At 36.6% G+C, this 13,143-nt stretch overlaps 1 protein-coding gene across 2 annotated transcripts in view; it reads right to left on the reverse strand.

The window, feature by feature from the left end:
• The window catches only part of WDR64 (WD repeat domain 64), a 169,766-nt gene extending 168,074 nt beyond the window's left edge, over positions 1–1,692 (reverse strand). For both annotated transcript variants that reach the window (XM_036757403.1, XM_036757404.1), the window contains exon 1: positions 1,307–1,692. In XM_036757403.1, the coding sequence (XP_036613298.1) occupies positions 1,307–1,451 (145 nt within the window). In that variant the 5' untranslated portion in view covers positions 1,452–1,692. The remainder of the gene's footprint in view (positions 1–1,306) is intronic.
• Positions 1,693–13,143: the final 11,451 nt, after the last annotated feature.

The following is a 13,143-nucleotide window of genomic DNA, read 5'->3' on the forward strand; positions in this document are numbered from 1 at the left end:
AAAATACTGCCTGCTCCCCCCCCACCCCCCCCACCATTTAAATTTGATTTTTTTGGTTTTCATATCACACTGCTGAAACATATTGAGCTGTCATTCTAGAGTTTTTTTTTAATCAGAACAGCTTCTTTCTTTCCATGTCTTCCCCAACTAATATGGATGAAATTGATTTTGGGTACCCAAGTGCAAGAGATTCATCCTTTATTGTAAAGGGCTTTACCTATGTTATTTCATTTAGGTCTTACAAAAAGTTCTGTGAGGTAGGTACGTTTATCCCTATTCAATTTCATCTTATTAGTATTTGGACAACTTAGCCTCCTGAATTCTCACTTATCAAAGAATTCATTCAGAATATAACAATAATTGATTCTTACATGGCTCTTTAAAGTTTGCAAAGCACTTACACATATCACTCTAATTCAATCATCATAGCAACTATGCAGATTAGGCACTACAAATGTCATCCTCATTTTGAAATGAGTAAGTTGAAGAAGGTAACCAACTGGCCTGCGGTCCCACAGTTAGTGTCATTGAAGGAATTTGAACCCAAACTCTGTTGACTACAAATTTAACATTCTATCCCTGACAACCATTCTGCTTCACATAAGCTACACATACCTAAGTATTGCCAGAGAAAAGTTCACAAAAGTGAGGCCTCATATAAAGCAGAAATTCCTGTTGTTGAGTTGTATCACTTGTGTCCAACTCTTCCTGACCCCATTTTTGGGGTTTCCTTGGCAAAGCTACTGGAGTGCTTTGCCATTTCCTTCTCAAGCCCATTTTGCAGATGAAGAACTGAGGCAGACAGAGGTTAAGTGACTTGTCCAATGTCACCCAGCTAATAAGTGTCTAAGAGAAACTCAGGAAGATGAGTCTTCCTTACTCCAGGCCCATCACTCTAACCACTGGGCCACCTAGCTGCACAATGCATTAAAGCTGAAAGTTATCGATTTCAAGCAGCCATCTTCAGCAAGGAAAATTGGTTTAACTGTACTTAGTTCACTATCTGTAGAGATATTAGGGGGTTCACCAAAGGAAAGGCAATGAGTGACAAGGCTGTGATTATATTAACTATGTTCCTAAGCCATTAACCCTAACCTCAGAACAGAATAGCACGAACTTGATTGAAAAATATCTCACCCATTTCTGATTTTTTTTCCCCATGGAAGAACTTGAAAAGAAATAGTGTAACCTTAAACGTGACATATAACAGGCCACTGGGACTCTCACTGCCCCTAAATTCTACATAGTTTGGTCACCTGATTTTTTTTTTGGCTTCTTTGGGAGGTCTTGACACATCCGAGCTTACCTTCATTTTTGACGTATAAGCCTAGTCTTTCTTCTTTTTTCTGGATCACTGTTGTTTCCACTAACTGCCTAAATTTCATCAAGGCCTCTGTGAAATTATTGAATTCATTTGTAATGCTGGACTGCTTGTCTTCAGAGTTCTCCATGAGGACATAGGGGTATCTTTATTTCTGGATGGAAATGATGATACTAATCTGGTGACCTGAAAATCCTTCCCGTTGTAATGGTGTCCCCCCAGAGTCTCAGTTTTTGCTCTAATGTTCATTCCTTTGATCTTAAAATTCCATGCTGTAGAATGGGAACAAGGTGTGCTGCTAGGATGTTAGCAGGAAAGATGACTTTGGCCTAACAAGCCCTACATCCTGGCTATCCCTTCAGGGGAAGCCCTGACCTCATAATGTTCCCTCAATACTGTTCATAAGGTCCCCATTACATCATAATGTGTGCTGTTTTCTTCTTTTAACACTAGAAGGACATTACTGAGATTTCTCTTCCTATGTGTATATTGAGTGGGAGTGAATAGATATTAAGTAAAGAGTGTGTAAAGGAATACACTTAAATGTTGTGAATTCAGACATTACACATATGTGTTTCCTCTCCTATCACAGCCTCCTGACCCTTCATTCTTCTTCTTACTTCAAGTTATTATGGAGAGTATGCTTGGTACTTTCTCTTGAAGCTGCACTAGATGGAATAAATTGAGTTGTAGACTATTTGCTGATAATAAAATCAAAATTTTAGTAGTGTTGGTTCATCCTGCATGTAAGAAGCAACACAGTGCAGTGAAAATAGTGTTTCATTTGGAGGCAGAGGAACTGAGTTCAGATATGTCCAGGATCTCAGCTTCCCCATCTGTACAAATCAGGAATTGGACTAGATAAATTCTAAGTCTTTAAGCTCTAATGTTATGATCCAAATATTTTCTTAGTTGGCATTGATTCTTAGAAATGTAAAGACCTGACCTTCCTTTACTTATTTTTTAAAGCAAACCTGTGATTTCATCAGGTGCTCAATCTACCATTGCAGACCAGCACCTGCTCTGCAGCTAAGTCTTAAAGAGTTGCCTAGGGTGGAGTTAAGTGACTGGGGTGGGGGGACATGAAGTTAAGTGACTTATTCTGGTCACATAGTCATTCCTGAACTCAGGAAAAACTTAAAACCAGGTCTTCCTAATTCCGAGGCCAGTTCTCTATGTATGTGCCACTCTGTTTCTTCTTCTTTTCTTTGTCTTTATTTTAAATTTGAAAAAGTGAACCAGTGGAAAGTAGAAGAATTTTCACAGTCTTCTAGCATGAGAAGATGCTTTTGTCTACCTCACCCAGAAAAGATGACTCTTTCTGAAACAATCCCATCTTCCTCAACCAAGACTACAGACCTTCAGTTCTTCCTGGAAATGACTCTCTAATGGTATTTTTGGGCAGCTAGGTGTCCGAGTAGATAGAGTGCTGGGCCTGGAGTCAGGAAGATTCATCTTTCTGAGTTCAAATCTAGTCTGAGACACTGGGCTGTGTGACCCTGGCAAGTCACTTAACCCTGTTTGCCTCAGTTTCCTCATCTCTAAAATGAGCTGAAGAAGAAAATGACAAACCACTTTAATATATTTGCCAAGAAAACCCCAAATGGGGTCATGAAGAGTCAGACATGACTGAACAACAGCTCACAGTATTTCAGTCTTCAATTGCCTGCTTTGTAGTTTATATATCTATATGAAGTAGATTTTATCTATTACTTTGTTGTTTACCTGTGACCAAAAAATTCAACATCCAGTAGTATCTGTACCTCATTGGTGAATTACATGTGGCATTGCCAAACACCTCCAGTTCCATTTAAGATCCATACTTTTTCATTGCACTAGTACACATCTGTCTACCTCTAATGAGAGCACAAGAAGTTTGTAGAGGTAGGAAAACATATACTATCAGTGACATGATCATAGGCTCTGGAGCAAGAAGACCTGGGTTCAGATCTCCCCTCTGAGGTTACCTTGTGACCTTGAGTAAGTCTCTTAACTTCCCTGGGTTTCAGTTTTCTCATTTGTAAAATAAGAAGGTTAGAATAAATTATCTCTAAAGTCTCTTCCACCTTTAAATCTATGATCCTATCATTTTAGCTCAGTATGGATTCCCCCATGTAATTCCCTGTAATTCCACTTTAAAACTTCACTTCCTCAACTCCAAGTGACAAATTTTCAGTGACTAATGTCTGCAGTCTAGCAGTAGTAAAATATTACATCTACTCTTGGTAGCACAATCTCTCCCATCCATTTAGTGCTTCATGTTTTGGATAATACACAAATAGACTTCCAGTTAAGATGGCAATGGTTACAGAGAATCCCAGATCTCTCACATATACTCCAACAAATATTTGTAAAAGGAACCAGATCAAATAATGATGAAGAAAGCCAAAGAGAAATAACAGTAGGATCCTTCATTACAGCTCAGGACTGCAGAAAAAGATAGCCTAAATAGGCAGGTGTGGAAGAGGAGTCCTACCGAGGAAATCAGTATGAACTTAGTTGACCTGAAGCCTACTACGACATTCTGACCACATGGGCCAGAAAACTACAGTGTCTTGACTGGAGGGTCAGAAATCTTCAGAGATAGGTGGTCATAAACCATAATGCCCTAAGTTGGAATGCCACAGGGGCCCAGAAGACCACCTATCCCTTTAGTGGGTACTATAGAGGAGGAGAGGTAAGGCGAGACAGGAGATTGTGGAGTCCTTAGGACAACACCCCAGGAAAACTAGAAGATCTCACAGTTGTGACACTTAAGCCTTCCAATCCTCTGGATGCAGTCACACAAGAAAAGTTGGAAGTAAGCAGCAGGAGCACAAGAAATAAAGGTTAGGACTAAACAGAGCCTTATGACAGCATCCAAAAGTATAGGAGTAGAGGATAGAGTCTGGTTCTGGGAAAAAATCATTTATCACAGATTCAGAGACACAAAGGACCTTAGAGATCACTGAATTCAATCTTTTCATGTTACAAATGAGGAGACTGATTCCTAGAAAGGTTAAGTGTCCAAACATAGAATTGAGTCCAGAGATATGTGTAAATAGAAGAAAACAATGAACAAAGAAAAACTAAAGATCAATAGATGGTCAAATTGTAAACAGAGAAGAACAAAGTAATTCCACAGTAAATACAGAGTCTCAGGGGGAAAAACTGGCTTGGCCACAAGGACTCCAAAAGTGGTTGGAAAAAATCAAGGAGGAGATAAAAACAATAAAATTATAAGTGAAATAAGAGCTCTGGAAGAAAGGTTGTGAAGGTGAATAAATATCACAAAGCAGAAGGCAGAAAACCTTACTCAAGTGGCAAGTCTTCCCAAAAATTAAAATGGAGTAAGTAGAACTCAATGACTTTATGAGAAAATAAGGAATATTATAAGAAAATCAAAAGATTTAAAAAAGAAGAAAATGTAAAATATATACCATCAAAAATATTGACCTGGATAACATAGGTCAAGATGAGATAATTTGTAATAAAAATCATCAGACTCCCTGAAAACCATGACCAAAAACAAAAATGCCTGGAAAACATATTTTAAGAAATCATAAAAGAAAACTCCCCAAAGATATTAGAATGAGTGGGAAGAGTAAAAATAGAAAGAATCCACTGATCACCTCTGGATCCAGGGAGGGAATAGACATAAGGAAAATACATTTTGATTTCAAAGAGTTGATCATAATGGATAATTACATTTTGAAAAAGTACAAGAAACAAAGATCAGGGTTTGGGCTTAGTATGGAGAGAAGGTGCAGATAAGATGGAATAAATTATTCAATTATATATTACAAGTATCTTCAGATTTACTCTCTTTACCCATTTCTTTCTCCTTTATAAAGAGAAGAGTGAGGAGGAAAAGGAAAAAAAATAGAAGCTATAATGGAGAGAAATATATAATTAATAATAGTGAACATGAATAGGATGAATTCATCCATAAAAGGGATGAAGGTAGCTGAATGGATTAGTAGGTAGAATCCAATAATATGGTATTTACAAGAAACACACCTGAATTGGGAGCAGACTATTTCAATGATAGATTACTAGTGTTTATCAGAACTTTTTACTACCTCTCTTCACTGCCCAATTCTTTTTTGTAAGATGAGAGGAAAAAAGAAAAAAAGAATAAAAGGATATGATGGACGGAAATACACAATTCACAATTATAACATTGAACATGAATGGAGAGAACCCACCCACAAGATGGAGAAAGGATTAGAAAGCAAAACCTAACAATATTTTGTTTATAAGAAACACACTTGAAGCATAACAATTCATAAGGAGTTAAAATACAGGAAGAATTTACTATGTTTCAGGTAAATGTTTTAAAAGTAAGGGTAATAATAAATAGTGATAACTAGCATTTGTATAGTGTTTTAAGGTTTGTAAGGTACTTTATAAATATTATTTTATTTTATCTTATTTTACCCTGGAATGCTAGCTATTATTATCCATATTTTACAGATAAAGAATATGAGATAAACAGGGTTTAAGTTACTTGACCCAGGGTCATACAGCCAGTAAGTGCCTGATGCTAGATTTGAACTCAAGTCTTCCTGTCTCCAGGTCTAGGGCTCCATCCACTACACCACCTGGCTGATAACATATTAATCATGATCTTGACAATGCAACAGTAAAAACAGGCATTATTAAATAGATAAGCAAGGCAATTACATTATGCTTAAAGATACCACATATAAATGGCATCGATAATTACTACCTATGCACTGATGGTAGAATGTATATATGTATATATACACACACACATAAATGTTTATATCTATATATAAAGTTTATATATATATGTGTGTGTATATAGATAGATCTATCTATATGTATATATACTTACAGGAAAAATTAGTAAAATTACAAGGAGAGATAGTAAGTCATAATAATTGTGAACCTCCATCTGCCCCTTTCAGACCTAGAAATTCTAAGAAAAAATCCAAGATAAATAAGAAAGAACTTAAGGACCTGAATAAAATTTTAGAAAATTAAATATGATGGTTTTCTGGTCATTACTAATGTTACTAGAAAGGAATTCTATATACATATAGCTAAGCTACGAATGGCATCTTAAAAAATTGACCCATATGATAGGACATAAACCCTCATAAACAATTGCAGGAAATAAGAAACATTAAACATATCCTTTGCTGACCACAATGAAACTTAAAAATATCATGAATGAAAGACCATTGAAGAAAATGTTCAAACTAAATAACTTAATCCCAAAGAATTGATAGACCAAAGAATAAATCACAGAACAATTTCATTAAGAAAACTGCGATAGCAAGACATCAAAACTTTTGCGGTATATCCAAGGCCATCTTTAATGGAAATTTTAAATCTCTATACACTTTAATCAACAAAAGAAAGAACAAATCAATGAGTTGCACATGCAGCTAAAAATAAAAAAAAATCAAGAAACTCCAACCAAACACAAATTAGAAATTCTGAATATTAGAGATAAATAAAATTGAAAACAAAAAATGGTAAATTAAACTACAAGTTTTTTTAAACTAATAAACTAGATCAACTGCTAGCTAATCTAATGACAAAAAAGAGAGGAAATCTAAATTGCTAATATTTACTTACCAAGTATACTACAGATTTAATTTCTCTAATCTCCAGTGGGCCTTCACTGCTACAAGGTAAACACTGTATCCTTCCAAATTTATTTACTAGCTCACTTTCCATAGCAGCTGTTCCAAATGTTTTCATTGTTCTTCAAGCCTCCCACAACACTCCCTCTCTCATCTCAGCCAAAAACCTTGTCTCATAGCTTCACCTAAAAAATTAAGACCATTTGCCAAGATCTCCCTCTTCCTCATCTCACTTCATTCAGATGTCTCCTTTCACTATCTCCTTCACTCTGGTCTCAGAGTGAAGGGCCCTTCTCCTTAGCAACACAAACAGGTCTACATAAAATCTTGATTCCTTTCACCTTCCTATTTCTCCAACAAATTGTCTCTTCCCCATCATCATCAACACTCTCTTAGCTTCAATTCTTAAAAAAGAAAGTCCAGTAGGGGACAAAGACCAACGTATATAAGAACATCATCAGTTTCAAGTTTTGAACAGAATCTCTCTCTCTCTCTCTCCCTCTCTCCCTCTCTCCCTCTCTCTCTCTCTCTCTCTCTCTCTCTCTGTCTCTCTCTCTCTCTCTCTCTCTCTCTCTGTCTCTCTCTGTCTCTCTCTGTCTCTCTCTCTCTGTCTCTCTCTCCTTTGAATATTGAAAAGTCATGTTTCTTAATATTTTTCAAGTATGTAACAAAAAATTCATCTAAGAAAGAAAACAGTTAATATAGGATTTTTTTCTTGCTTGTCTATGAATATTTGTTATAAGGGTTTTCTTTTTTGGGGGGATGGAGGAGGTGAGAGACAGAGTCCTGACAGAGTTGCCAAAAAAAGGAAAGAAAAGAAAAAAAAGGTGAGTAATTAAGGCATTTTTAAAAAATAGAAGGAAGTCAGAAAAAAAAACCATAGACAAGCAGGACTGCTTTGAAAGTTACATGTTGAACTTGCAGACTTAAAAGGAGAAAGCAAGATATATGTAATAAATTTACAGTTTTCATGTATAATCTTTTTCTGTTGTACATTATTTATGAAAATGTTGATTTAATTTAGTGTTTTCTAAGTTAAGAAAAAAATTTAAAAGTATACAATAATTAGAGTCATGCATACAGGAATCAATTTGTAGGAGAAACTTCTCTACCTTTCCTTCCTGCACAGAGAATCATAGGACTGAAAGCTGGAAGAAACCATCGAAGTCAGCAAGTCCAACCTCCTCTTCAATCAATCAGCAAACATTTATTAAGCATCTACTATGTGCCAGGCACTGTGCTAAGCAACAGGACACAAAAGAAGGCCAAAGACCATCCCTGCCCTCAAGGAACTTACAATCTAATGTCACTTACAACCATCATGGTATTGATAAGGAAACTGAGGCCCGGAGAAGTTAAATTACTTGTCCATAGTAACCTGGCTATTATGAGATTTGAACCCATATCTTGATTCCAAGCCCAGCATGTTATATGCCATATTACATAATTGTTCTTTGCCTGTCCCAGATTCCTGCCTCTTCCTCCTCAAAGGAGAGATCTTCCTGGTTTCATAGGATTAGAGATTTAGAGCTGGAGATGACCTTAAAATTCCATCTAGTCCAACTCCCTCATTTCACAAATGAAAAAAACTGAAGACCCAGAAGATTAAGTAACTTACCTAAGGCAACACAAGTAACTAGCAGCCAAGCCAAAATTTGAACCCAGGTCCTTTGATCCCAAATCCAATGCTCTTCCCACTAACCTTGTTTCATGCTCCTAAAGTAAAAAACAAACCAAAAAAAATACAGCCTTAAAACTCATGTCTGCTTCTGTCTGCTTCTTGTTTTCCTTTCTCTTTCAATGGGGCCTTGGAGGCATTTAGAGTCTTGTTTTCCATTCCTTTTCTATGAGGCCTTAGAGGCTTCTAGAGGATTTACATGAAGACTCTGTGCTTTAGGAAGTTATTGATAGACAGGGACAATTTTCCTCCCAACTTTCTATTCTTCAAGTCCTAAGTCCTGGAGGGTAAGCAGGACAGGCTAACAGAAGTCACAGTATTTCATTGTGATAGAGGAATCAAAGCAGTTTACACAACACATGAAACACAAAAAAGACCAAGGGTTGAATATAGTACATTGGGACTTATCAAAATTCATTTTGGCACAATTAAAATTCAGGTAATCAAATGTTTGTTTGATGCATTTGAGGAAAAAAATAGCCAGCTGTCTTAGTCTTAGGACTTTAGGCTTTTCCAGATAACCCTAAAATGTGCTTGTCTACCATGCAGGGTATGACTTTATTACTCATCCTATGCCTGTACAAGAAAAATGAAGTCAAAAGATGACAAAGCTTTCTAAGACAAATTTTCATACAATAGCAGCCTGCTTACATGATCGTTAGGGAAGTTTGGCAATATCCACAGGCAGAGGAATTCAGATTCATCTGAGTAGACTTTGGGATTCTCAGACTAGGGCTTTGCAACAACAAGGAAGCCAATTCAGTGGAAAGGTCAACTAAACAATGGCTGTTTGGTATTACCCAGTCAGAACATCTGGCAGCTTATATGAATTTTTCATTTCTCAACTGGCTGTTGGGTGGGTTATAAACATAGCATGAAAAGGCCAGAGTTGTGGCACCTCATATGGTAACCTCTGGAGATTCCAACAATATCAGGCAGAACATAGAGATATGTATTTGTATATCACTTTTTCCTTCCTTTTATGCTGATGAAACCTAGAAGAACAAGCAGGAAAAGAAATGCTGAAGGAGGCAATAAAATATCTTTGTAAAAATTGAAGATGACAAGACAGCTGTGGTTTATCACATTTCGGTGAAGCTACACCCATATTTTAAATAGAAGCTGCTTGTTTTTAGTAAGTTATGGCTTTGCCTTTTTCTGTCCTTCCCACGATTTTCTCAATGTTTTCTTTCTCTCCCTTTCCTTATCTGAATCCCTGCACACACACATACACACACACAAATATGTACAAAATATCTTATATGTATTATGTATTAGGTTCTTTACCCAACTGATGATTTTTAAGGGATATTTGTTTCATAAGCATTTTAAAACTTTGGCACAGAAACTGCCTTTAAATTTCTAAATGATTTCATGAGCCTGGTTTACATCTAAAGTATTATCTGTCTCAGTTGCTTTGATAGACCTCCAAGGGAGAGAGAGAGAGAAACATTAAAGTAAAGGAAATCCTTAATCAACCAGAGAAATCAAAGAAGAATTATAGGATATTAGAGTTGCAAAGACTTAAGGGATCATCTTGTGTAGTTCAATCCTCTTATTTTAATGTTTGAGAAAACTGAGGCCCAGAGAAGAGACGGGTGAACTGCCCCAGATCATATTGGTAATAAGGGACACCAGGATTCCAGTCCAGGAGTCACATATGCTGTAAATCCAAAATCACCCTGTTCTCATCTGGTCCATCCCTCTCTTCCCACGGGAAGTCTTTTCCTGAAACAGAGCCGAGAAGAGCCCAGAACACAATTCAAATATGCTTTAGAAGAGAGAATCTGATCATGTAAGCTTTTCATCCTAGCTCATGTCTTGATGGGTGCACTGCTGCATTGGAGTGAAGGACCCTACCCCAACACACAGCCCTTCTCACACTGTTACAGATGCACTGTGAGAGCTTCAGCTCCACAACATAGAAGCTTTGCACCGTAGAAAGTATTTATACAATTCCTTTTATTGTTATTGTTGTTCATTCATTTCAGTGGTATCTGACTCTTCCTTATCCCATTTGGGATTTTCTTGGTAGAGATACCGGAATGATTTGCCATTGACTTCTCCAGCTCATATTATAGATCAGGAAACTGAGGCAAACAGGGTTAAGTGGTTTGCCTGGGGTCAAACAGTAAGTGTTTGAGGCTGAATTTGAATTCTTGACTTCAGGCCCAGCATTCTACCCTCTGAGCCACCTAGCTCCCTCAACAAAATAAATATTCCTTAGGTATTTCCAAACAGGCTTATTTTATCACAGCTATGATAACCCTGAACACTAAGGAGTCAGATATATTGGATGTCTCCTTTCCTCTAGTAATTTACAAAATGGATAGCCAGGCTTCTCATATGTGAGAGAAAATAATGAATTTAAGTTTTTATCCTCTGCTTACTGAACCCTATACATATGTGACAGAGCATCTGAAGAAATGATTATAATAGATATAATATAATATAATAGATAGATTTCTTTTTTAGTATTGTTAAATACAGTTGCAGCTGCTTCACAGCAGACTAAAAGTATGGAATGGTATCAGATTAAAAGCAGATGATGAGATGATTCTTCTAATAATTCTATTTTTTGGATTCTCATAGGAACATAAGAAGCCTCACAGGCTCCCTCACTCTGTTGTTTAAACTCACTGACATCACTTTCACACAAGTCATTTCCCAATTACACTCTAATTTTGTTTAATTCTTTCTACATTTCCAGTCACTGATCCAGTATTCTCACCATAGATGCTAGATCTCTGTAACATCATTCCCAGGCAATCTCCAACCATGCCCTTGACATGCTAAGGTTCTATCTGTAGGTTCTTAAGTAAAAGTGTGAATGAATGAATGAATGAAACATTGTTAAGCACTTACTTTGTACAAAGCACCATACTAAATGCTAGGGATACAAATATGAAAATAAGACAATCTCTGCTCACAAGAAGCTCATGTTGTAATGGGGGAGGCAACATATATGGAAGGTTTAATGTATAAGACCAGTGGAAAAGTCCCATGGTCCTTAGGGTGCAGTAGCACAGCAGATGTTAATTCCTCTTTTTTGATGTCATTTCCTTTAATAAAATGATAACAATTTATGATGTTGAACCATTTCACAGTGCCAAGGACTCTGGTATCAAGAACTTTTCTTTCAGGTTTTCAAAGTGTGAAAATTGGAGTACCTATGTCCTCTCCATAATCCTCTAGCACCAAGCTTCTTGATCTGTCTTTCTTGGTCTCATGTCATGCCCTGGTCCTAACACCAGGTATTCTGTATCCAGATCTAGTACTCTGCCCATTACACCACACTAACCAGAGCCTTCAACTAAATGGATTTCTGCCCTCATTTTGTCATTGCATTTTAGGAAAAAAAGAAACTGGTCATAAAATGACAAAAAGAAATCAGAGATTAAAGGGGTGGAACAACTTTCAGAGGATATTCTGTGTTCTATCCTAGTATCAAATGCACTCATCAAACTACTTGCTTAGGCAGAAAGGTATGCAGGTGAGTTTTGAAAAGATTTTCAAATATAGGATTTGAAGGCAGAGGAAGTTTCTAATTAATCCTCAATTAACAAAACATTCTGTTAAATAGAACACCCCATTTCCCAAGCATGTCAGTTTATCTAGGTTTCATTGTATATAGTAAGAACAGTTTTTGTGGAATAGAAGGTATTTATAAAATTTCTAGGTGTGTCCAGACAGGTTCATTTCATTACAGCTATAGTAATCCTGAACAATAAGCAGTTAAATATGTTGGACGTCTCCTTTCCTCTGGTAATTTATGAAATGGATAGCCAGGCTCATCATCTGTGAGAGAAAATAATGAATTTAAGTTTTTATCCTCTGCTAACTGAACCCTCTACATATGTGACAATGTCTGAAGAAATGGCTATAATAAAGATAGATCTCTTTTTCAGTATTGTTAAAAAACATTTGTGGCTGCTCCACAGCAGACTAATAGTATGGAATGGTATCAGATTAAAAGCAAATGATGAGATGATTCTTCTAACAATTGTATTGTTGGGATTCCCATAGAAATATTGATGACCTAAGGATGGCCAAAAAAATAGCAGTTCATCTGGATTATGTGTCAGTTAATGTTCCCTTAGGAAAACAAAAACCTAAACTGAAATCATAGCTACAAAATAACTTGTAGAAATGAATCTGTGTGATTTACAAAAGGGGAAACTGAGGCTGAGAACTTGACATAAACTTATCTAAGATTATACAGTGAGTGGATAGATCATAGATTTAGCTCTGTAAAGGGCCTTAGAGGAGGTCATCTGCTCTATTAATGATATCCTCATTCTTCTAGTCATCCAGGCTCCAAACCATAGGGTCATCTTCTATTGCTATTCCTCCTTTCTCACTCTTCATGTGCATCATATCAATAATAGAATTTCTGCATTAAAAGGGAGCTACTTTAGGGACTCAGGTCCAACCTATAATGAAATAGAAATTCCCCCTGCAGCATACAGCATAAAGGCAATCCCAGCTCTGTTTAAAAATTCCAGTGTTGAGAAACTCACTGCCATTCAAGATGGTCCATTTCACTT

This window comes from Trichosurus vulpecula, chromosome 4 (genome assembly GCF_011100635.1).
Source record: "Trichosurus vulpecula isolate mTriVul1 chromosome 4, mTriVul1.pri, whole genome shotgun sequence".
Classification (NCBI taxonomy): domain Eukaryota; kingdom Metazoa; phylum Chordata; class Mammalia; order Diprotodontia; family Phalangeridae; genus Trichosurus; species Trichosurus vulpecula.